We start from the raw sequence: 26,122 nt of genomic DNA on the forward strand, positions 1-26,122 counted from the left end.
ATGTTATCTTGGGCTTATTTCTAACTTGTATAATTTTGACAAAATATATTTTTATGGAGAGTAAAATATCTAAAGTTATTTAAGGTTTAAAATGATTTATTCTGGAATAATATCCCTGCCTTTTTATTAGTCATAATAATGGTAAAAAGTTACAGTTTTAAAGTTTTAAAAATTGTTTTGGTTTTTACTAATAATTTTTTAGGCTATTTTGGGGTTCAGCAAATATTTGAGCTACATGCTAGCTGTTTTAGCTAACCTGATTTTTGTTTGTTTGTTTGTTTGTTTTTCAGTCTAATTTGGCATTTTGCTAATATTTTAGCTGGCTATTAGCTTCAGCGTTTTCAGCTATCAATCTCAGCTATTTCAGCTATCAGCACTAAAATCTTCATCAGCCAAATTCAGTTTACATAATTCACACTAGCATTATTGCAGTTAATGCTATATATCTAGTTCATAATTATGTTAAGTTACAGTTTTAAAGTTTAAAAATGTAGTTTTATAGTGTTGAATAAATGTTTATCCTGTTCGACCTAATGTGTGTTTTGGATTTTGGCCCCTTGTACGATTGAGTTTGACACCTCTGCTCTATATGTTCCTCCACCTGCTCCCTGCTCTTACTACAGATCACAATGTCATCTGCAAACATTAGAATCCTTAGAGATTCCTGTCCAATAACACCCATCAGTCTGTCCATCACCACAGCAAACAACACCTACAGAACATCTCACCACTATTTTCTAACTCTTTCCGTGTCCTGAACATCTCCAATGTTCTCTGTCAGTCCAGACTCTTTCTCTGCATAAAACCAAACTGTTTCTCGCAAATATTCACGTCTGACCTCAGTCTAGCTTCTGCTTCTCTTTCCCATAATTATTCACTTGTTTCCTCTGTAGTTTCTCTGCACGTCTCCCTTCTTCAAAATGGAACCAGAACATTCCTCATCATCCTCTCACTCTCTTGACGTCTTGTTCAACAGTCCAGTCAAAACTCCCCTCTCCTAGACTTCCACACCTCCACAGGTATGCTGTCGGGACCAACTGCCTTTCCACTCTTCATCATCTGCTTTCTCTCCTCATTTGATCTTTGCTACTTCCAGCTCTACAGCCGCCTCCTCTTCTCCTCTGTGCTCTCGAACTAGCTCCCCTTCCATCTTTCCATCCCACTTGTGGAACCTGTCAACACATTTCCATCTCTGTCCTTCATCAACCTGCTGGTCATTTTTCCATCTCGGTCTCTGCCTCACCTGTACAGATCCTCCTCTCCCTCCTTTGTGTCCAACCTGTCATAGAAGACCTCAATACGTTTGGTCTTCGTTACTTTCTCCTTGGCTTGAGCTGCATCTCAGGACATCCAAACTTCTAACAATCTGCAAGCAATTTTGGTGAAAATGTCAGAAACAATAGTTCCCCTGTGCTCTGGTGTTAGTGATTTTCTAATAGGAAGCATGAAATGGAATTGTCCTCAAAGGGGGGTGGGTTTGTGGGGGGAATCACACAGAAACAAACAAAAAATATTTAATTTGGTCACTGAATAATCCTAAAACCGACTGCTCTGACATAGCTGTAGATGAGAACAGCTCTAGTTAACCACTAACTAGTGAGGCCTTATGACTCATCAATTATTGACAAGTGACACTTCCTGTCTTCTGAAGAACACCTCGCAGTTTTTACCCAGGGAATTCAGCCTGGATTCTGAGGACCAAAGCTGGGTTTGGGATCATGGACGGCAGCCTCATCACAGGTCAGAACCTTCAGCCTTTTCAGCACCGTTTAGCACACATTCATTTACACGAGAGTTGGTGAGGATGTGATTGTTTTGTGTGTGTATGCATGCAAATGTACGTTGTTATTAATTTGAGTGTGCATCTTCAGTGTGCTCGTGTGTTCATTTACTGCAGGGGTGTCAGACTCAATCAAACAAGGGGCCAAAATCCAAAACACACTTTAGGTCACGGGCTGAACAGGATCAAGATTTATTCAACACTCTAACACTTAATTTTTTAAACAGTAACTCTTTAAATATAATTATGAATTAAATATATAACATTACCTGCGATAATGTTAGTGTGAATGGTGTAAGATGAATTTGGTCTCTGAAGATGTTAGTGCTGATAGATGCTGAAATTGATAGTTAAAAATGCTGAAGCTGAAAGCAGCTAAAATATTAGCTAAATGGTAAATTAGCTGAAAAAAATAAAACTTAGGTTAGATAAAACAGCTAGCCTGTAGCTGGAATATTAGCTAATCTCCAAAACAGCTTAAAAACTGAAAAAAGCCTAAATTAGCCATAACAGCTAGCATGTAGCTGGAATGTTAGCCAAACTCCAAAACAGCTTAAAAAATCTTAGTAAATGCCGAAATAGTCCAAAAAGCTGCAGATTCCCGATTTTTATAACTTTAAAACTGTAACTTTTAACATAATTATGAATAATAAAAACACAGGACTATTTTTCCAGAATAGATAAACTTAAACCTTAAAAAACTTTTGATATTTTACCCTCCATAAAAGTTAGAAATGAGCAGAAGATAACATTGGATCATTAAAAACAACAGAATAAAATGATCTGGAGGGCCGGATCCGTCCCCGGGCCGTGACTTTGATACATGTGATCTAAAGTGACTGATTGTGCTGTTCTTCTATTGGTATGGTGCTTTATTTATGATGCTGTAAATTAGAAGATGTGAAAAAAGCTAAATCTAATAACACTTTCCTTTTTGAAACTCTTGTAACAAATGATTTCTCCTGCTGATACTGATCCAATTTCATGTATAAACGTCATATACAGTATGCATTCTCTCTGTAGCACCTGTGTGAAAGTTTGGGTAAAAAATTAACTTCTGTCTTTGTTTTTCTGATTTGTCATCTTGTTTTATCAGTGATGGACTAAATACCTGACCCCCATTAGGTATTCGCTGTTTTCAGGAAACATCTAATCTCCATAGAGTGATGATTAACCAATGTCTTTTTATGGGGCTGATTAAAATAATTTTCATTGCAGTAAAAGTCATTTAAATTTCCAACTCCAAACACTTGAGTTCATTAAATGCTGAAAGCATGTTTTCTTCACATGTGGATCTGGAGGTTAAAGACCGCTGTGTTAGACCAAGTGCTGCATTTCACACAACTGATCAGAACATTTTATGATAGTCACTAAAAGAGCCCTTCTAGCTTGTTCACTGGGTGTGAATGTGAGCGTGTGTTGTTGTGTGGCCCTCCAAAGGACTGGCCAATTGCCAAAAATGTACTCCGCCGGCACCCAACAATGGAATGGATAGGCTCCAGCAACGCTGTGACCCAAATGGTATTAAGAGGGCTAAGAAAATAGGATTAATGGTTCATATTAAATATGAATGTTTTAAGACTACAAACATAAGTGCCGTCTGTTGAAAACCCAGCCTAGTATAACCTCTTTAGGGAGAAAAACAAAGCAGGACTGTATCCAATCATTACTGTTCTAGAAGCTGGACGGTTCAACATCTCAGAGTTTAGTTTTGGAAGGAATGGTTTGGTGTATCAGATTGGAAGTATTCCTCTTAAATATTTTCAATTTTACTACTTTTTTATTATTGAATTCTAATTTACATTTTATCACCCACTTGCAGAGTCAGCAGAACAGCTCACCTGACAAAGAGTCTAGTTGAGAAAACAAACCATTTACCATGAAAGAACCAATCCCTAACCAACAAGCATTTCTGTTACAGGTACACCCCCCCCTGGTTTCACCACGGCAGCACCTTCTGGTGGGCATGGAAGTGTGGATGCTGCTGACATAGCTGTAGTGGTCGTTTATTTTATTGTTGTCATGGTGACTGGCATCTGGGTAAGTAACAGCACAGTTTAGTTCTTCTTTCACATGACACGTGGGCTCCTGCTACTCCTGAACTATGGATATTTGAGGAACCTTTGTTTTTGTATGCCTCAGTCGTCTCTGATTCTCTGAACTCATACTAAGTGGGATTGGCGTTAAAGGATGCTGGTTGTGGAAAGCTGGGTCATTCGGCCTCATTCCTTGATGCTGTGAGTCAGACGATGTTCTGGCCTTTGACCTCAGGCTCCAGTCTAGATTGCTGGAGGATGTCATGAGTCTTCCTCTCCTGGGAGTCATTTTCTTCAACTCCACAATGTGTGGTGGAATATCTCTTCACAATGTTTTTCATTCTTGACGGTCTTGCTTACAGTTGGCCTTGTAGGCGATGGAAAGTTGGACACAATCTCTAAAAAGACATACACCACATGTGTCAAAGTCATGGCCTGGGGACCAGATCCGGCCCTCCAGATCATTTTATTTTATCGTTATTAATGGCCCAATGTTATCTTGCGCTTACTATTAAATTGTATAATTGACAAAATATATTTTTATGGAGAGTAAAATATTAAAGTTATATAAGGTTTAAGTTGATATGCTGGAATAATATTCCTACCTTTTTATTATTCGTATTATGTTAAAAAGTTACAGTTTTAAAGTTTTAAAAATTGGCATTCTGCTAGCTTTTTGGACTATTTTTTTTATATTTTAGAGTTCAGCTAATATTTCAGCTACATGGTAGCTATTTTGGCTAATTTAGGCGTTTTAAAAAGTTTTTAAGGCCATTTTGGAGTTAGGATAATATTTACACGTTAGCTGTTTTGGTTAATTTAGGCTTTTTTCTGTTTTTTATGTTAATTAGATATTTCTTTCAGCTACTTGCTAGCTATTTTGGCTAACCTAAGTTTAGTTTTTTAGGCTAATTGGCATTTAACTCATATTTTAGCTAGTTATCAACTTAAGTGGTTTTAGCTATTAGCTTCAGTGAACTCAGCTTCAGTTTTTTTAGCTATCAATTTCAGTATCTTCAGCTATCAGCACTAGCATCTTCACACTAGCATTATCACAGATAATGCTATAAATCTACTTCACAATTATGTTGAAAAGTTATAGTTTTAAAGTTTTAAAAATGTAGTTTTATGGTCTTCAATAAGTGTTTATCCTGTTCGTCCCGTGACCTAAGGTGTGTTTTGGATTTTGGCCCTGTGTGACTGAGTTTGACACCTCTGCCCTACACCATGTGTGTGAAGTTCAGACATTTTCGGTAGCTGGAGGATGTGAAAGTATTTAAGTGGTTTCAAGTTTTTGGCCCAGGCTGTTCTCTAAAAGGACACTGGCAGTCTCTGTACAAGCTGCCCACTGATAATCAGCTGATCTGAAAACTGAACATGGTGCCAAAGCTACAGGTACAAAGCACACTTTCTTCCAACTCAATCCGATTGATTTTTTTAAAATCCGAATTCTTGGCACATTTGGGTTTTCTCTGTCACAGGCTCAGGGGTTTGTCATTTTTAGAAGAATGGTGTTGCAGGCGAGAGGAGGTGTTTTCTGTCCTATTGTCTGTTTTTGCTCCGAGGTATTCCGTGAGTAGGAAAAACGTGCACGAGTTTTTAAATTTGATTTGAAGTATGGCTGCACTTGCTACTTAGTTGACGAGGAAGAATCGCTTACTCTCTGATGACTGTGTGAACATCCCCTTTATGTTTTTTTCTCTTTTTAAAAAGCTGTATGCATATTGAATTTGCTTATTTTGAGATGATTGGTGAGCTTCAGAGGTTCAAATGGCGTGGGCTCTGGAGGGAATTATGTAGATCCCTAGGATCACAGTAATATTGAGTTTTAGGTTTTAATTATTTAATTGTGAACATGCTGGTTTGCTTTGTTTTGTGTTCTTTGTTTTGTCATTTTTTCTTATTTTTGTCTGTATTATTTTCTATTTTTAAAGCATTACCAGTGGTCTTTTAGTTATGACTATGCATTTTTTAGCCAAAATTAAAAAAAACTTTTTCTAAGACCTACTTTCAGCAGAGTGGCACGAGTTCATCAGAAATGCTGATCTGGGTTGTCGCCAGGCCTGTTGGCGCTGAGTAACCCTACAATGATATCCCATCATTGCTTTGCTTACACTGTCTTCTGCTAGCTTACAGACCCTCACAATCCCAAGCTAACATTAGTGTAGCATAATGAGCAATATTGCAACTATCCAGCTGTACAGTTTTAGCCAGCATAGACAAGGAAAATGAAGAAGTGAATGGATCTATTTGTCTACAAGTGAAAGCATCAGAATGGAACGGAGCAGGGACACTTTAAACAGCCCTTTTTGTTTTAGTTTGTAGAAAAACACTGAACTATTCTCTGCAATCAATTCAAAATGTGTCATTATGACTATAGAATTGTTTCATCAATCAAAATGCGACTGGACTAGTGTTTTGGGCTGATCTAAACGTGACCTTCCTCCTTCACAGGCATCGGTCCGAGCCAATCGAACCACTGTAGGTGGATACTTTTTGGCTGGCCGTTCAATGACCTGGTGGCCTGTGAGTACCTGACTTTTAGTCCTTTCCTCAATTTCACTGCTCTTCTTTTTAGAATTGTCTTGTTCAGCAGCTGAGCAAACAGATCACAGCTGTAGGCCTCTGGTGTTGGACAAATATTACTGTTACTGGGGGGGACTATAATTAAAAAAAGAGACATGTCATACTCAATGGAGGCCCCGGGGAAGAACCTGGACACGCTGGAGAGACTGTCTCTCAGCTGGCATAGGAAAGCCTCGGGGTTCAACCAAACGAGCTGTAGGAAGTGACCTGGGAGAGGGAAGTCTGGGCTTAAACCCCCACGACCCGGTCCTGGAAGAGAGGAGGAGTAAGATGGATGGATGGATGGATGTACACCCAACCATATTATGAGAGTGGACACCCATCATAGTAAACAAACCATAGTAAATGAATACTTTTGAGGTTATCAAAGTTTTTTTGTGATTCCCCTGCCCAAAGAAGGGGTGTGATTTTGTTATGTTTAGATCAGGGGTGGGCAAACTTATTGACTTGTGGGTCTAAAAGGGCTCTAAAATTTGACAGAAGGGCCAAATCAGGACCAGATGTACCAATAGTTTGATGTTCGTCAGCGGAAACTGTAGACCAGGCGTGTCAAACTCAATCACGCAGGGGGCCAAAATCCAAAACACACCTTAGTTCGTGAACAGGACGGACATTTGATGAACACTCTAAAACTATATTTTCAAAACTTTAAAAATGTTACTTTTCAACATAATTATGAACTAGATATATAGTATTACCAGTGATAATGCTAGTGTGAATGATGTAAGATGGATTTGGCAGCTGATGATGCTGAAGCTGATAGCTGAAGATGCTGAAACTGGAAGCTAAAATCTCTGAACTGATAGCTGAAATAACAGAAGCTAATGGCTAAAAATGCTAAAGCTGATAGCCAGCTAAAATATAAGCTACATGTCAAATTAGCCTAAAAACAAACAAACCAAAAAACTTAGGTGAGCCAAAACAGCAAGCATGTAGTTGAAGAAATAGCTAGACTTCCAAACACCCGAAAAACGGAAAAGATGCCAAAATCAGTTAAAGCAGCTAGCATGCAGCTAAAACATTAGCTAAATGCCAAATTAGCCTAACAAATGAAAAAACTTAGCTTAGCCAAAATAGTTAGCATGTAGCCGAAAAAAATAGGAAATGTTCAAACTAGCCTAAAAACGTAAGAAAAAGACTAAATTAGTCAAAGCAGCCAGCATGTAGCTGAAATATTAGATAAATTCCAAAATAGCCTAAAAAATCTTAGTGAATGTCAAAATGTCCAAAAAGCTAACAGAATGCCAATTTTTTTAAAACTTTAAAGTCGTAACTTTTTAACATAAATATGAATAATTAAAAAGACGGAATATTATTCCTGAATAAATCAACTTAAACCTTAAATAACTTTCAATATTTTGCTCTCCATAAAATATATATTTATATATAAGTTAGAAATGAGCACAAGATAATATTGGACCATTAATAACAATAAAATAAAATGATCTGGAGGGCCGGATGGAATTACCTGGAGGGCCGGATCTGGCCCTCAGGCCTTGACTTTGACACATGTTTCGTAGAGAAACGCTGTGTTAATGTTGTGTTGGAATAATTGTAAAAAGGATTATCCAACTCGGGAAAACACACGTGGAGATAAAAAAAAAGACCATTCTTAAACAGAAAGGCAGAATAACTTCCTGATCAGTCGATGTATTTATAGTAGTGTATTGAGATACATCAAAATTATAGGGAAAATAAAGCAAATAAATCTTTAGAATGTATCCACATTTGGCAGGCCAGAATAAACTTTAATGGGGCATATATGGCCGTCGGCGTGCCCACCTCTGGTTTAGATGGTTCCCCTGTGACAACCAATTCAAGTCTGTTAATGCTCTGTCACTACATGTGCAGTATGCATAATGTGCCATTGAAGGCTTTAACTGATTTTTAATATGTTTACAGGGAGTAAAGCTGTTACTTGGATGCTTATGAACATGTCATCTTTGCTTAACCCTTTACCTGAGGCGTTGCCAGTGACCAGGGACGTGCACAGGATTTCTGAGGGGCAGGGGCTCAAACTTGGAAAAGGGCACCAAAAACATGTTTTTTTTTTGTTTTATTCCTTGAAGCAATATAACAATTAAGGTCATTTTTAAAATACACTTTAAGTGCTATCTTATGGGCTCCAGACGACCCCATCCTTATACTGATGTGTGATCCTCCAATGACAGAGGTGGACAGGATTTTATGTCTGCCATGGACACCAGAGAAGATAAAAAATCCTTGGAAAAAGTTCAGCGCACTTGTCTTGTGGGGTCCAGATGACCCAATTTTTTAATGTAAACATGCCTAAGATAGCACAAGGGTTACTAGATAACTACTCAGCTTTATGACCTGTGTAAGTGAAAGTGATAAAATTGTCATTTTTTTTGTAAAAAGCTTTTGTCAACATGACTTTAGGGCTGCCATGATTAATCAACGACTAATTGACTATTTAAATATTCAACGACTAGTTTAATAGTCACTTAGTCGTTACTTTATATTATTTGGAGTCATGGTGTAGTACAGTGGAAAGTTATATTGGTAATATTTTAGCTTTTTGGACTATTTTTATTAATGATTTTTTTGGGCTATTTTGGAGTTTAGCTAATATTTCAGCTACACACTAGCTATTTTGGCTAATTTAGGGTTTTTTCAGTTTTTTAGGGTAATTTGGAGTTTAGCTAAGATCTCAGCTGCATGCTAGCGAATTTAGCTAATTTTGGCTTTTTTTTTAGGCCATCTTAAAGTTTAGCTAAAGTTTCAGCTGTATGCTAGCTGTTTTGGCTTTTTTCCGTTTTTTAGGCAAATCTAGTTTGCGCATGACCCGATTAGTCGACTAATTGTAATAAATAATCGGTGGTTAGTCGACTATTAAAATACTTGTTTGTGGCAGCGCTAATTCACTTTCTTATACTTGGAAAAAAACGATAGAATACTGGTAGATTTTTTTTCGTTTTTTCTTTCTCCTTGTTTTTTTCTTATATCACTAACAAGAGTAATTAATATGAATTTGGGTAAAAATTAAAAAAAAAAAAAAACAACAACAGGGCGCTTTTTGATACAAGGTAAATAGGGCAGGTGCTCAAGCACCCCTAGGGCCATATGTGTGCACGCGCCTGCCAGTGACGCTTGCACAAAAATCTTTTACGTACTGTAACTTTTCAACCATTAGCACGATCAACGTAATTCCAGCAAACTCTGAAGGAATTACGTTGATCGTGTTAGCAGTTAAAACATTCCAGTAAACCAAAGAACACAAACACTGGAGCTCTGGTATCAAAGGAGTGTGATTTTGGAGTTGGGTCCTTCAAGAGGAGTCAAACCCCCGGCCTCGAGGGCCAGTGTCCAACATATTTTCCTGCTAACTTGGCTTAACATTTTACTAGCAAAACGCACCATATCCCCGCTAGACAGAACACAGGCTTCCATCTCTCTATGGTAGATAAACTATTTTGTTTTTTCCTGATGTGGGTTTTCTCTGCAGATTGGTGCGTCCCTCATGTCCAGTAATGTTGGCAGCGGGTTGTTTATCGGCCTCGCAGGGACCGGAGCTGCTGGAGGCATCGCTGTCGGAGGATTCGAATGGAATGTAAGAATCTGTTCACTGAGTCCATCAACATACAATGAAGAACGATCCAGATTTCACTCAAAATGAAATGAAACAAGAAGCAAATCCCAGAAAACAGTCTACAGCTGGGGTCACCAACCTGGTGCCCACAGGCACAACTCACTTGTGAGCTGCCTCTAAAATTACATTTTATTCTGTTGGTATTTTTTTTAATTACACTTGTATTTACATAGATTTAAAAATTAAAACTTCTTAAAATTATGTTCATGATACATGAACTTTAGATAAGTTTAGGTGACCTCTGACCAACTCCAGTTCAAAGATCATTAATTTTGTTTAAAAAGCTGCTGATTTGGTCATTAGTTCATAATGTGATAAGATTAGTTTAAAAATGTGTAAGTTGATTTTTGATAAACATGGAACAAAATAGTGAAAATGGGACATTTTTCCATGAAATGTAAGTAATGTAACAATTACTGAGATTAATAAAGTTCTGAATATTGATATCTGTTTCCTAGCTTGTTGTCATTGTTGATAATTATGGTGAGACATCAGTGTCTTTACATGGAGGAGAATCATTATTTATTATTAATAATGTATAACTAACTATAAATAGGCAAAATTTGTCATTTCAAACTGGTAGCCCTTCATATGACTCAGTACCCATGAAGTAGTTTCAAAAAGGTTGGTGACCCCAGTCTACAGAGTTTTATCTAAAATAATTAAGCTAAAGATGCTTTTCTAATCACTGCCTATTGAAGTTTCTTTTACCTTTAAGTGTCCAGACCATGGGTGCTAAAAGTGGGCCCGCTGGCCAAATTTGGCCTGCCAAGTCGTGGTTTGGAGTGTTTAGTAACCAAGCGAGTTGCCTGCGACACATTTGGACAAGCACCCCTTGAATTACTGAAATTCCTGAACGTTTAGCTCTATTTGAAAAATTCCAAGAAAAATTCCAAGAGTTTCTCAAAGCTGAGACATTGCGCTTTCTTGTCTGCGAGGAGCTCCTTTGTTTACCGGTGACACAGACGGAGCAGTGGAGAGATGCAGAGAGCGGAGCGGTCAAAATGAGTTTTTACTATGGCGAAAAACATAAGAAAAATGTCTGAAAGATGACCATCCTGGAGAATATAACCTTCATGGAGGTTCAGAGAAGACTTTGTGACCGAAGGAGCAACGGAAGGAGTCATTTTTGGCAAGAAAAGGTAACGTTTTTTCTTCAAGTTTCCCGTGAGAGCCTGTAGCCTGGAGCTGATGAGGCTGGAGGACCAAAGAGGAGAAAACATGAGGAAGCTGGAGGTTCTGCTGATGTGTTCAGAGATCAAAGCTACTCACCACATCAACGGGAGTGGAAGACAGAGGCAGAACCTGATGATGGAGACCCTCACCACCGAGGTTCAACTCCAGACGCATCCCTGACGTCAACCTCCTCTGAATCCAGGAAATCCATCAGCATGTGAAATCTTTTCTCACTGATGCTGCAGAATCTGCACCAAGAACACTCCGTGGAAGTGTGGGACTTGTGACTGTCACTGGGAGCATCACCATGACCTTTGAGGAGAAAACTAACCACTGTGATCAAAAACGCATGCTGATGTTTGACATTTTATGCACTGTTTTTTGCATATTTAAAAAGAAATATACAAAAATGCTGTTGTAAATGGTTTTATACTGGACATATTTAAACTTTTAGCAAACACAATCTGTTTTTGATGTACATTCGCACTGTTTTTCTCACAAAGAATTCAACAATCTCACTTTTTTCACTACTTAGCCACAAGATGACAGCATGAATCCACCAATAGCTCTATTTGACTCCTTTTCTGAACCACAAAGCCTGAATGTGTCGTTAAAAGTTAAAAGTTTTCCTCCTACTGTCTTAGTAGAGCTTTTGGGGCATTTTTTTAAAATTATAACTTATTACTGAAAGTACAAGGAGAAAAAGGAATTTCAGTGGATTCAGTGAATTTCCTGTCACTGACAGCAAGTGATCCTCCATGTGGGGCAGTTTAGGTATCTGGGTACTAGGATTTACACCATGGGTGCCCAAAGTGGGACCCGCAGGCCAAATTTGGCCCGCCAAAGATTGTCTTTTGGCCCAACAAGTTGTGGCTGCGTAAGCCGCGGAGTGTTCAGTTAAAACCCCTCGCCTGTTTCCCATTGATTCTTTACGGCCCAATGTTAGCTTCAACTTATTTCTAATTTGTATAATTTGACAAAATATATTTTTATGGAGGGTAAAATATATATAGTTATTTAAGATTTAAGTTGATTTATTCTGGAATAATATTCCTGCCTTTTTATTATTCATAATTGTGTGTGGAGTTTAATATTCGCTTGTGGGGGAGTTTTGGCGGAAATTTTATGCCATACATTTTTCTAGTTTCACACTTTCAGGGAGAATTATTTACATTTTTGTGATTTTTGACAAAAACATCACATCTATTTTTAATTCTCTTACCTCAACCTACTGATTCTAAGTTTAAACTATAGCAGATCTGCTGATCTAAAATGTATAGTCCACAATCCAACAAGGCAGTGTGCTTGTTGAGGTAGCTGAGGTTTTGTTGAAATGCATCTCCTTTCACTTCTTTCCTGTTCAACCCTGTTTGTTTATTTGTTTATTTGTTTGTGTACATGTGTGCAGGCAGCATGGGTTCTGGTAGCCTTGGGCTGGATCTTCATTCCAGTTTACATCTCTGCTGGTGTGGTCACCATGCCTGAATACTTGGCCAAACGTTTTGGAGGTCGAAGGATTCGAATTTACATGTCGGTCCTATCGCTCATCCTCTATATATTCACAAAAATTTCCGTAAGACACACAAACACGCTTTTTAACACATCTGTCAAACCGATTTAACATGAGTAACAAAACAGATGTGTTTGTGTGTGTTTTGTTTGTGTGTTCAGACTGATATGTTCTCAGGTGCATTGTTCATCCAGGTGTCTTTTGGCTGGAACCTTTATTTGTCCACAGGTGTGCTTTTGCTGGTCACTGCTGCTTACACTGTGGCAGGTACAATCTCACACTCTCAAATGCTCTGATATTAAAGCCATGCTTCCCTTCCCCTTCCTTTCCTCTCAGACTTTGTCACAGCAGGTCGTCACCTTTACTGATTTTGGTTCTACTAAAGCAGGGGTCTGCAATCTGAAGCTCCAGAGCCACGTCTGGCTCTTCTACCCCTTCATTGTGACTCACTGGTTAAAAAAAAGTACAAAGCTTTTAGTTTAAAAAAGTCCCTGTAAAGTAAAGTTACAAAAAGTAAATATCTTATCACTCTGCGAGCCTCCAAAGCACATAACCAATAGTAGTTCGATAATCAAGAACTACACATTTCAACAATTTCCAGTGTTTTAAGTGTGCCTTGTAGTTAAAAAAAAGTTAATTAGCTCTGTTTTAATTTTAGAAAGTTAGATTTATAAATTTCTGGCTAGAAAGCACAACAAACGTAAATAAGAAGTTGTTTTTTGTTCATTGCTGACATTACACTACCTACCACTAGATTTACTTCATTCAGGTGATGCTATGTGACAAAGGGAGTCTTTAATTTTGAAAGGAAAATATATATTTTCTCTTTAATTTGTGTAAAAAAAGAACAGTTTATTTATATTTCTCATACCAACAACATGGATACAGTCCTATTTTTCTAAAGAATGTGTGGCTCCCACTGGGTTGCGGACAGTGAGAAATCAACCAAAATGGCTCCTTAAGAGCCTTTAGAACATTTCTTAATGTTATCAGTTGGAGAAAAGCCATTCATTAAATAAAATGAAGACAACTCGGCCATGATCTGGACTAAATTTGAAGATAAAAGCCATTGATGATAAAATGATGGTATATTTACAGGTGGGTTGGCTGCAGTCATCTACACTGATGCACTACAGACTGTGATCATGGTGGGAGGAGCCTTCACATTGATGTTCATAGGTATAAGGCTATTTATTTTTTCTGAGTCAATCTGGGTTTAACTGTCTCCAATTAACTCAAGTGTAAAGTTGTAGCCACTTTCGTGTTGTTTACTGGATGACTGTCCCATTGAGGAACAATGTTTTGCATTTCTGTTTGTGTGAAAACATACAAAGTGTCTTCTACCACCAGAGACCTTGTTTTACCTATTGTATTTTCCAGCTTTCTCTAAAGTGGGTTGGTATGACGGTCTCATGACCCAATACATGTCCAGTGTTCCATCAGCAACAGTTCCAAACACCAGCTGTCATTTTCCTCGCGCTGATGCCTTCCACATGCTTCGAGACCCGCTGTCTGGGGACCTACCTTGGCCTGGCCTGGTGTTTGGGCTTACAGTGCTGGCCACTTGGGTGTGGTGCACGGATCAGGTGACAATGCAAACACATGTCTTTGGTGGGGAACTAAATATATAATGTGTTGTTGTGTTTGAACGTTTCAATTATTTAATTTAATAAAGCAATTTTTGGCCATAAGTTGATTGTGCCCACAGAGTAAAAGGGACATACATCTATGATGGTACATCTTTAGGTCATCGTCCAGAGGTCTCTGTCAGCAAAATCCCTATCTCACGCCAAAGCAGGAAGTGTTTTAGGAGGTTACCTGAAGCTGCTGCCCATGTTCTTTATTGTGATGCCTGGGATGATCAGCCGAGCTCTGTTCCCAGGTCAGTCTATGTGCTGTTACTGTCACGTGTGCTGTCTAAACTGGTAATCCTTCCTCTTCAGTCCCCTAAATACTGAGTGCTTGGGTTCCCTTATAACCCTTGTTGATTACTTGGAAGTATTTCTTGTGCTATCTTATAGGATCCAGACGACCCAAGTCTTACATTGACGTGAGATCCCTCCCTTGACAAATGAGGAGGAAGGTGGAAAGGACTTTATGTCTGCCACGGACACCAGTGACAATCAAAAATCATTGGAAAAAAAAGACTAAGACTAATAAAAGACTCCCAACGTCAATACGTAGGATAACACAAGGGTTACAAGGACGAGTATTTTGATTGACAGCATGATGGCGTAGTGATTATCTCTTTTGGCTAACAGGGAGAAGGCCATGGTTTGGATACTAGCTAGGACCTTTCGTGTGGAGTTTGCATGATCTCTGGGTGGTCTGGCTTCTTCCCATGGTCCAAAAACATGCATCATAGGTTAATTTGTTCTAGATGTAGAAACTGTCCTGGATGGACAGTTTGATTATTGTGACAGACTTGGAGCAACATTGAGTTGTTTAGGAATTCCATGTAAACTTACTATTTTCTCACACATTGTTAAATGGTACACATTAACTTTTCCCCTTATTTACTTGATGATCACTCAGTGGTTAAGAGACTGTAAAAGAAAAATGTTTTCTTAATCCTTGTCCTACAGTCTGCTGTAAGTTTTAATTTGATATAACAAGAGTTGAGTCAGGAATATTAACTACCAACACATTTATCTTGTTAGTAGTTTGTTGTTGAAACTCATTCTTTATGGTCTGTTTTCATGTTTCTAGATGAGGTGGGTTGTGTGGATCCAGCTGTTTGTCAGAGTGTTTGTGGAGCCTCAGTCGGTTGTTCAAACATTGCCTATCCTAAGCTAGTGATGGAGCTCATGCCTGTGGGTAAGTCCCTTAAACACAAAGATTCCCAAAACCCCTTTTAGCTGTTTTTTAAATTTTATTTTATTCTATTTTTTAAAAATTCTACAGTATTTTCAATGCATTCATCCTCATTAAACTGTCACCTTTTAACAATTCTCACTGACCAACAATAATTTCTGACAGATGTGGCTCTAATATATATATATACATATTAGAGCTGTCAGGCGATTCAATTTTTTTAATCACGATTAATCACATTTTTGTCCATAGTTAATTCACGATTAATCGCAAATTAATATGTGGCCTTTTTTAGGAAAAAAAATGAGTGCTTCGTGGAATTTAGCAGTTCTACATTAATTATGAAAACAAGAATGACAAAATTAATAGTTTTCATCAGAAATACTTTATTTTGTAGCATTGTATTGAGATAAACTTTCTTAACAATAAAATGCTGTAACATAAAATGCCTAACAAAAGCCCAAGTCCAAGTGAAGGGCATTTTAAATTCAAAACTTCAATCAACGTTCAGTAAAATAAAATAAAAAACATCTAAAATGAAATTTCCATAACACTTTCATGTTCATTTTTTATCAGGACCAAATCTTTTCCTCCTCTGAGCTACAGTAATAAATGAAATAGAGATTTATCATTTCAAAAGGAACTTTTGTTTTTTAAAACATTAAAGACTGAGAAAAGCGGGATACACTGTGGATAGTTTGACAGTCTGTTACTGCCGCCGCGTTCTCTGGCTGCAGCTCGATGCAGCGACGTGTTCAGCGGAGCTCATGATGAATATGCCGGCAGACAGACCTCTATGCTGGGGTTGGATCACGCTTAAACCTCCAGAACTTTGGAATACTTTGCATATTTTCATGCGGCGAAAGAGGGACGGGCCACACACTCAAAGCTGAGATTTATCTTTTCATCTACAAATAACTGCCGTTGTTTAAACTACATTTAAAACGTCCCCCGGTGCGCTTGCTGTTCAGAACGTCGGGGATCCGCAGCTCTCGGGACGCGGCGCCGGACGCGAGCCGGTACCACCAGACGTGGTTCTGGACGCGAACCAGAGCCGGGTTAGGGTGCAGGAGCTCTCCAGGTCCTAGCGCCGGGCCGGTTCTAGCTAGCAGCTCGTGGGTTGGAGACCCGCCGTGATCTAGAGAGAGCAGCCGGTGAGTTAGAGGGAGATGAGGGACACCTGCATGCGGTATGGAAAGGCACGTATGAGAAAGTCCGCGATTAATGCGTCAAAAAAATTGTTGGCGTCATGCACATGACAAATTAACGCGTAATTAACACGACAAATCTGACAGCCATAATATATTGTATATACGCATATATATATATATGTATACATGTATATATATGTATATATACATGTATATTAGGGCTGAGAAAGTTAACACATTAACTACGCGATTAATCAAAAAGAATTAACGAGTTAATATTTATTAACGCAGATTACTACAGACATAAGTCTTTAGAGTTCTGATCATCTTACTGTTGATGTGTTTTGAACACAAATTACATTTCTTTGTTATAACTTAATTAAATTAAAAAATTTAAGACGATGAAAATGAAAGAAACGTTTTCTCTCTGGATTGTTTTTGTTCAAAAGCTGCATGTTGTCATAAAATGTACCTAGGAAAACATTGTGATTAATTGTGATTAATCACAACACAAAAGATTGATTAATCTTATTATATTTTTAATCGATTTTCATCACTAATTGAAAATAAAGAAGTTCTTATTTCCATCGTTTAAGCTTTCAAAATAACAGAAAACAAAATAGGGGCATTTGCAAAAGTTGTTCTTCTTATTTTACCTTTATTGGCAGTTTGCAAGCATGTGCAAAAGTTTGGGCACCCTGCAGAATTTGCAGTATGCATCGCTCCCTGTAGAAAAGCTGAGACCTGACAATGTAATGGACTGTTCTCAATCATCGTTTGCAAAGACAGGTGATTTCAATGTTTATGTTTTTAAATAATCTGGGTCATCTTACCTTGTTGGTTCTTCCAAGCAGTTGTCTAGAACACTGAAACTGAAAATAGTCGATGCTCACAAAGCAGGAGAAAGCCATAAGAAGATAGAGAAAGCATTTTCAAATGCCAATATCCTCTGTACAAAATGTCATTAAGAAATGACATTCAATGGAAACAGTGGAAGTTAAAGCAAATCAGGAAGACCAAGAACAATTTCAGACAGAGCCGCTCTGCAATGTTGCAAGACACTACTTATTAAGTTGCTACTAAGTGGATTCATGCCTGTTATTATAGTTATGAACCACGGTTTTTAAGAGTGTCATTTTAAATTATTTTGTTATAATCCATATTCATCTGCCAAATTTTAAATTCTGCTTCATGAAAACACTGTCTTACTTTAAACTGGTCTGTATATACACCATATTGGTGACTCATGGAACAACTCATTAGCATAGCATCATTAGCATTTTAGCATCAGAGTCTAATAACACAGAATGTCATCTTGTGTTAGGAAAATGTGGCAGGTCAACATTAAATGGAAAGCATGTACTGTGGAGGGTCACCACTAAAATGTTTGTTCAGAGGATGTGAAGATCTTAAGAGCAGCAGCAACTTGACTGTAGCCTTTGATCCATAACAGTTAGCAAATCATAGAAAACATTGCAGTTGTTTTCTAGAATTGGCAAGTTCACCACCAGCTTGTAGAATCCTACAAGACACTCATTGACTAAGCTATATAGTTGATCAACAGTAAAGTCAACAAGCATATTGGTGGGCTTGTTTGGGTTCTAGACATTTTTCAAGAAAAATGATTTGTGTACATGTAAAACCAGAACTAGGCCTCTTGGCTGACCCAGTACAAACATCAGTCAATTATTACTGTTTTCTTTTACCTGCCAGGGGTCCGTGGTCTGATGCTGGCAGTCATCTTAGCAGCTCTGATGTCCTCACTGACCTCCATCTTCAACAGTAGCTCCACTTTGTTCACTCTGGACCTCTACCATAAAGCCAGGCCCCGTGCTTCAGAGCAAGAGCTGATGATTGTTGGAAGGTAAGCAGAGCTGTAGTATATGTGGACAATTCCACATGAGCAGGTCCCCATGATCACTTTAAAGATTTACCTCTGTTTTCTCCATGTTGTTAAGTAAGTAATCAAATCTGGCTATCGTTTTGTCAACAATGTAAAAAGAAATAAAATAACCTAACTCAAAAGGCACACCCTCCACATGTACTGGGAAATTTTCCATGGTATAGAACAGAAGTGACAATTTGTTTGTGTATTTGTAAGAAACAAAAGTATGTCTGAACCCCTATGGTTCAGCTGTATTCAAGAAATATTGCACTAAGCTTTACTAGTTGTTTGTAAGAATCTTAACCTACATTGATACTTCTGAACACTTAGGTTTACTGGATTTAAGCAGCTCTGCTCTAGATGCTCCAATTTATTTGAAGTTTAATGGTGAAGAAGGCTGCTTTTCGACTGCTTGGTAGTGACCTATGAGGAGCCTCGTTTTCAAAACACAGAAGTTCCAGCCGGTTAAAAATTTATCATGAAGGGTGAATTAATATTTGCATTTCTTCCTGGACAGAATTCTACAACAACTTTCATGTATCAGAATAGAGCTTTTAAAAGAAACTCCTAGAGCAAGATTTCCATCACTTTGACATTTTGCACCAAGTCTCTTCCAACTGTAGGTGGCAGACATGCTAGTAAACAGTATAAAAACAAAAGCTTCAACATCGTGTTTGTCATGAACAAACTGTGACCAGCACAGAAGTTCAGTAACAGAACATCATTTGGGTTTAGATCTGTGAGTTCCTGATAATGCCCTTCCAGGTATCACTGCCATTGTTCATGTGTTAAAGTGTCCCACTAAAACAATAGAGTCCCTGGTCAGCGTACTTCCTGTTACCCTTTCTAGCGACTCCAAGGAAGCTGGGTACTTTGAACTACTTTTCAGCCTGTACGCCAAACCACATTAAAATTCTTGTCCCCATCCCAGAAGCTCATGGATGCATTCTTCTCATTCACCAGCATAAACCTCAACACGTAATGGCAGAGCTGGGGGGACTATAAGCAGACACACACTAACTACCCCCTCTCCCTAGCCCCAGTTCCAGAGTCTGAGCCTTTATGAGGAGTTGAGTTTCAAAGCTCAAATTGTGAATATTCAGCCTGGACTGCAACAACCATTTCCCTCTCAATGAGGTCACATTCTATGTCCCGATGATCACCCTGCACCAGTCACTTGTGATCATTACTGTGGGTGGTGGGCCTATGGCAGGGTAGTTTATGTGGTGTTTTTGAGATAAGTCCAGTTCTGTCTCATTGGAAGAGGACCCACCACCAGGCACTTGCCTACAAGCCCCAACTCTGTGCCTGGATCAGTGTGGGTCCCAAACGACACCAAACCAGGTGACATGAGACCTTGCTTTTAATTTCCCCACAGATGGCATTTGAACCACTCTTAGTCTGGCTTGTCACCAAAGACCTGTCTGCCATGGAATATTCCACCAGGACATTTCCTGCAGACACCATAACCCCAAAGATCACTCAAGTTCTCAAACCTCCTTGCAATGAAAAACTGGAGGTTAATGGAGGAGACAAATTATGCAATTAGAAAGAAATGTGCTTTTTAACATCAGATCATAGTTATTTTGGGCATGAATTATCTTTCTAAAAATAGGGATCAATAGAGAATTGGCACCATCCTGCTGTGGTCTTTTGAGCAACTGCCACATCCACTGCTTCCAGGCTTAAGTAAAATTTGAGAATGGAAGTTTGTATTATCTTGAAACTGAAGCCTCCTCCTGCTCACCATCTCTTTCTCTTTTTATCAATTGTTCTTGCCGGTTTTAGGATTTTCATCTTGGTCCTGATGTGCATCAGTTTGGTGTGGATTCCAGTCATCCAAACTGCCAACAGTGGGCAGCTTTTCGACTACATCCAATCAGTCACCAGCTTCTTGGCCCCTCCCATTACTGCTGTCTTTGTCATGGCGGTTTTCTGGCCTCGCGTCAATGAGCAAGTATATCATACACACATTTAAACACACACAAATGGTAAATGGCATAGGCTATCATCATATAATACTTTCCACCTTCACTTGTTCGCATACTTTTGGCAAACTGCCATGCAAGGGATTAACCAAACCACCAGGTGCTAACGATGAGTCACTGAAAACAGAAGTAGAGAATCAGAAAGTGGTTTCAGCTTTTGAAGAAAGTTCAGGGAACAGACGAGTGAAATGGAGATTATAGAAATGACTTGTAGCCCTACAGGCTATGGAAAGAAAAGTTTTGTTTTGAAAATAGTGAACTGTTTTAGACAATTTTAAGCTTTTCTATGCACGAAAAAAATTCCACTAGTGAAAACCTTACAGTGTGTTTACGTGTGGATGTCTGTGTCTATGCCAGGGTGCATTCTGGGGTCTGATGGCCGGTTTGGTGGTCGGGCTGATCCGCATGGTTCTGGAATTCTGCTACCCGCCCCCTGCTTGTGGTCAGCCAGATGGCCGGCCTGCTGTGGTGGCTGATGTTCACTACCTGTACTTTGCACTCATCCTATTGGCTTTCAGCGGTCTCGTCATTGCCGCCATCAGCTTGGCCACTGCTCCCATTTCTGAAGAAAATGTAAGGAGTCAACTCACAGTCCTTGCTATTGTTTTGAGGGGTGGAGTATGTAATAATCAGTGGTAACACTTTAGATGAGGTGCTGCAAAACACTTAATATAATGTTGATAAAGATAGTCAATACATTTGTTAACCTTGTAAACAGCTTATTATTTTGGCCTTTGTAGACGAGAGACCTTTAGATGGGAAAGAGTCTTACTGCATGTTAATAAACCTTATTCGGCTTATTGCGCTACTAAATATCTCACTAAAGTGTGTTAATAAAGCTTGTTAAGGAATCTTATTATGAAGAGTTATTATTTAGGCTAGAAGATCTCAAACGTGTTACTTACTTATTGGGAAAGTCAAGCATGGAAACAGTTGTGAATCGTTCTACAAATTCATTTAACAGAAGTCATCATTTAAATTTAAGAGCTCAACCAACTGCAGTGAATTGGACCATAAGAAACATTATTGGTTTGTTTTGACTGCTGTTGGTTATTTTACTTTTTCTAAAACAGAATAAAGAAGGTAATCAGGTTGTGTTATCCTTCTGCGCTTATTTATTTGGCTAGTTCTACTCCCACCCAAAATAACAGAACATGATGACTATCAAAGACTTTGTGCTATTGTTGGGATTTATGGCTTTTTGGAGGGAATGGGATCTTTGGGATCTGCTCATTTCAAAGACTGGCTCGTTTGAAATGAAAGTTGGTGTCATAATCATTAATGTGCATTTTGTGCTGCAGGCTCTACTTACAAAACACAGTATACATGCATTGAAAGTTAAAGCTGTCAGAAACAGGCAGACTGCTGGATCCAAGTGCAGCATGTTTATTTAGCACAGACAGGACAACAGGTGTTGTCACACAACAAAAAGTCCACAAAGCTAAATCAGGGTCAGGCAGGGATCAAGCACGAGCATGAGGGCATCAGAGAACAAGCAGGGGCTGATGGGAAGTGAAGTGTAGAGAACCAGGAAGTGCTAGAACTCTGGAGATAGTTCTTGCTGAAGGCCAGATAGGGAGACGGCACTGATTCTTGAGAAAACCAGTATGAACTTCGACCAATTGGGGACTCAGATCTGGTAGTGGCGTATGGATGGCGCCATTTTTAATTATTAGAATAACCAACTGTTTGAAAATTGATCTCAGAGGAGAAATTAATAATTACTGTTTGTGCCTGGACGGAATTTTATGACACCAAAGCCCAATCCGAATTCTTCCCTTCTCCCCACCCCCACATTTAGCCCTCCAAACGGAGAGTTATGGGAAAATAGTGTCTCAAAGTTCAGACATCACCAACAGTCGCCGGTCAGCTAATGTTAGGGCGGAGCTTCCATTATTCAAATATACATCACAACAGTGACTTTATAACTTTGAAAAGGTCATGCTAAAACAAAAAGTCATTACTTACATTTAAATGTAAACTTCTGTGGTTTAAAGCGCAGCTTTGACATTTTGCACCAAGCCTCTTCCAGCTGTTGGTGGTGGACATGCATTAGTAAACAGTAGAAAAAAAGTAACCCCTCCCTCTTTGTCCAGTGTGAACAAAAAGGGTTAAATCAGGGGTGTAAAACTCAATCGCACAAGGGGCCAAAATCCAAAATACACCTTACAGAATAAATACCGAACACTCTAAAACTACATTTTTTTTTACTTTAAAAATGTAACTTTTTAACATAATCATGAACTAGATATATAGAATTACCTGTGATAATGCTATTTGGAATGCTCTTAGCTGAATTTTGCTGCTGAAGATGCTGGTGCTGATAGGGAAAAAAGCGCTGAAGCTGATAGTGAAATCACTGAAACTAATAGCTGAAAACGCTGAAGCTGATATCAGCTAAAATATGAGCAAAATGCCAAATTAGCCTAAACAACTAAAAAAAAAAAAAAAAACTTAGGTTAGCCAAAACACCTAGCATATAGCTGAAATATTAGCCAAAAGGCTAGCAGAATGCCAGTTTTTGAAACTTTAAAACCAAAAACTTTTTAACATAAATATGAATAATAAAAAGCCAGGAATATTATTCCAGGATAAATCAACTTAAACACTTAAAATATCAATAAAAATATATTTTGTCAAAAATCCTACAATTTAGAAATAAATGCAAGATAAGATGTAATGCCATTAACAACGGCGAGGCCTCATTCAGTTATTATGGACCTCGCCTGTGGAACAGCCTCCCAGAGAGCCTGAGGGCCGCAGAGACTGTTCATGTTTTTAAAGGGAGGCTCAAGACCTACCTTTTTAACCTGGCTTTTAGTTGATTTGATATTTTCTTTTATCCTCTACTTTTACTTAATCAATATTAATTTAATTTTACTGAATTATGTCGGTCTATTTTTTAATTTTTTTGTATTTTATGTATGTGTATATATATATATATATTTTTTTTTTTCCTTGTCTTTTTATGTATTTATGTTTTTTTTTTTATTTATTTATTTATTCATTTTAATCTATTTTACTCCTTTTACATTTTTACATTTTTAACTCCAGTGTCTTCCTCTGAGGGAACCTCCACATCAGTGATTGACCTTTCTCAGGGAACAGGGTCGCTGCAGCGGGATCTCTCGGGTCTGGCTCTCTGCTCGGATCTGGGGGGTCCTGTGGTAGCGTACTCTGTGAACTTGATTGGGGGGGTCACTGGTGTGGAAAAGTCCCAAAAATATTGTTTCCTCACTGCAGTACCAAGCCAGATTTCTAGAGTTATGCTTTACATCCTTTTAGTATTTATTTATTCATTCATTTATTTTTTTCTTTCATGGTGTGGCGATATGTTAATGTGTGTTTGTTTTTGTGCGTGTGTGTGTGGAAGGGTGGGGCTTGCGGGTATTATCTTTTGCTTTTAAAATACTATATATTTTTTTTTATGTTAAGCACTTTGAATGAAATTCATTTTTTAAAAAAGTGCTATACAAATAAAGTTTGATTTGATTTGATTTGATAAAATAAAATGATCTGGAGGGCCAAATAGAATGACCCGGAGGGCCGGATATGGCCCCCGGGCCTTGACTTTGACACGTGTGTTAAATGCTTAGTCTGTCTGTAGCTTAATGATTCATGTTTTCTTTTGTATTTATGTCGGTAGCAAAGACCCAATTTTTCAGTCTATTGTATTTATCATACAAAAGGGAGTCAAGCATTGTAGTTTTTGTCATAGAAAGTGTAGATACATGAATGATGACACTTTTTTTCTCGGCTCCTTTCCAGCTACACCGGCTGACCTGGTGGTCCAGATTCAGTACTGAGCCACGTATTGATCTTGAAAATCCCCAGACATCATCTGACCCAAGAAACTCGATCAGCTCTGGAGCTGACAGCTCATCACAATCCAAATGGAAGGCAATAGCTTTACGTCTCTGTGGTTTGAGTGGTAAAAATTCTCAATCTGAACCTCCAAGGACTGAAAACAGCGACCAGAACTTCCTGCAGGAGAAGTCTATTTGGAGAAATGTCTGCAACTTTAATGCTCTGCTGCTGCTGGCTGCCAATGTCTTTCTCTGGGGATACTTTGCATGATGTACAGGTTTCTGTCTGCTCGCCAGCAATCATTAACATACTCAGCCATGACTGTTCAAATCTGGCTCAGAACCAGGTTCAAACCCAAAACTGATGCTTCACACAAACTTTAAACCTCCTTGATGTTCAAATTTGCTGCTGATGGTGGAATGAAATCATGTTGTCCACATGTTTTTGTTTGTTTCATGCTTTTCAAAAAACCCTATGGGTTGATTCATTTCTCAAGATTCCCCAAATTAACTTAAAACAAAACAGCTTCAATACAAGTTTAGATTCTGCCTAAAGCATGCAGAAGCTCATAAGACATTGTTTAGAATCTAATTTTATTATTATTATTTTTTAGTGTACTGTCAAATATGTCCTTTGACTGAGTGCATTTCAATGCTGTTTGAGAGTACTAAATTGAACATCTTGTGTAGTGATTACTGTATTAAATGCTGTTAAGTTGTATATTGTTTATTGGTGCTAAAGTCCTAAACTAATTAGTTGTTAATCATCTTCAGTAGTGGCAGGTTTACAAATGCTGATAAAAACTCAGCCAATAGTTCCCTGATCTGGGACACCCTACCAACCACCTCAGAGCTCCACAGTTCAGGCTTATTCAGAGGATGAACAAACACTTATTACTGTCGTGGTCAGAGTGTCAGGACCCGACAGCATTCTGTTGGTGCATTGCTCCTTGATCCCCCAGAGAAGTCATGGACCAGGCAAAAAAAATCTTCCTAATCCTAAATCAGCAATAACTGAGCCACCTTCTGCTGTGAACATACTTAAATCCTCAGCAAAACATTGACTGCTAATGAACTGGCACAAATACATCCTAACTTCCCGTCCATATCGAGAAGTAGCTGGTGCCGTCGGTGAAAGACTACAGGCCAAATTTCCAACTCACAGCAGCTTTACTCGTTTGAGAAACCTTGTTCAGGGTCCCATGAACAGATGGAGGACTTTAGGAACTGATGTGAGACAGTTTTTCTTTCATTCAGCAGATTTGGGAGCGTGCTCAGGGTCTTGGAAAAAATGCTCTGCCACACCATTATTGAGGGAATGCCTGTATTTTATCCGGGCTGGGGACCGGCACAGGGAGACCCAGACTTGTCCCACTTAGGTAATAATAAGTAGGTAGCTTAGAGATATGTGCAGGTCATCCTTGTTTCGCCTGTGGCTAGCGCTGTTGCTGGTGTGCTATCAGGGACACTAACGCCCTCATGGTAGTTTGCGGGTTTCCATCATAGATGAGTTAAGATAAGATAAGATAAGATAAGATAGTCCTTTATTCGTCCCACGGTGGGGAAATTTCAGGGTTACGGCAGCATTACAAATAGAAAATTTGGACAATATACATATTTACAAAAAGAGCAAAGTAATTATGCAGAGATAAAAAAGAAAAAGAAAAGATAAAAGAGGAAGCAATTGCACTGTGGATATGATTTATGTTACAGAAATTGCACAATGTATTTTTAAAGTGGCTTGGATTAAGTATAAATAATAAAGTGACAAAAATAAGAA

The 26,122-nt window shown here is 38.5% G+C and overlaps 1 protein-coding gene across 3 annotated transcripts; it reads left to right on the forward strand.

Moving 5' to 3' along the window:
• Positions 1-1,625: 1,625 nt before the first annotated feature.
• Positions 1,626-26,122, forward strand: slc5a9 (solute carrier family 5 member 9). Of its 3 annotated transcripts, XM_024259189.2 has the most exons (14): positions 1,626-1,740; positions 3,702-3,820; positions 6,271-6,342; positions 9,869-9,973; positions 12,597-12,761; positions 12,860-12,965; positions 13,797-13,877; positions 14,079-14,284; positions 14,445-14,580; positions 15,408-15,515; positions 18,377-18,527; positions 20,337-20,505; positions 20,894-21,109; positions 24,305-26,122. In XM_024259189.2, exons 1-14 carry the CDS (start codon positions 1,719-1,721, stop codon positions 24,611-24,613), a joined length of 1,965 nt encoding a protein of 654 aa, XP_024114957.1. In that variant the 5' UTR covers positions 1,626-1,718; the 3' UTR covers positions 24,614-26,122. The 3 variants fall into 3 exon arrangements, with proteins under 3 accessions (XP_024114957.1, XP_036067619.1, XP_036067620.1); XM_036211726.1 differs by lacking the exon at positions 6,271-6,342; XM_036211727.1 differs by lacking the exons at positions 1,626-1,740; positions 3,702-3,820; positions 6,271-6,342; positions 9,869-9,973 and adding an exon at positions 10,584-11,405.

The sequence above is a fragment of the Oryzias melastigma genome, linkage group LG4, assembly GCF_002922805.2.
Source record: "Oryzias melastigma strain HK-1 linkage group LG4, ASM292280v2, whole genome shotgun sequence".
Lineage (NCBI taxonomy): Eukaryota > Metazoa > Chordata > Actinopteri > Beloniformes > Adrianichthyidae > Oryzias > Oryzias melastigma.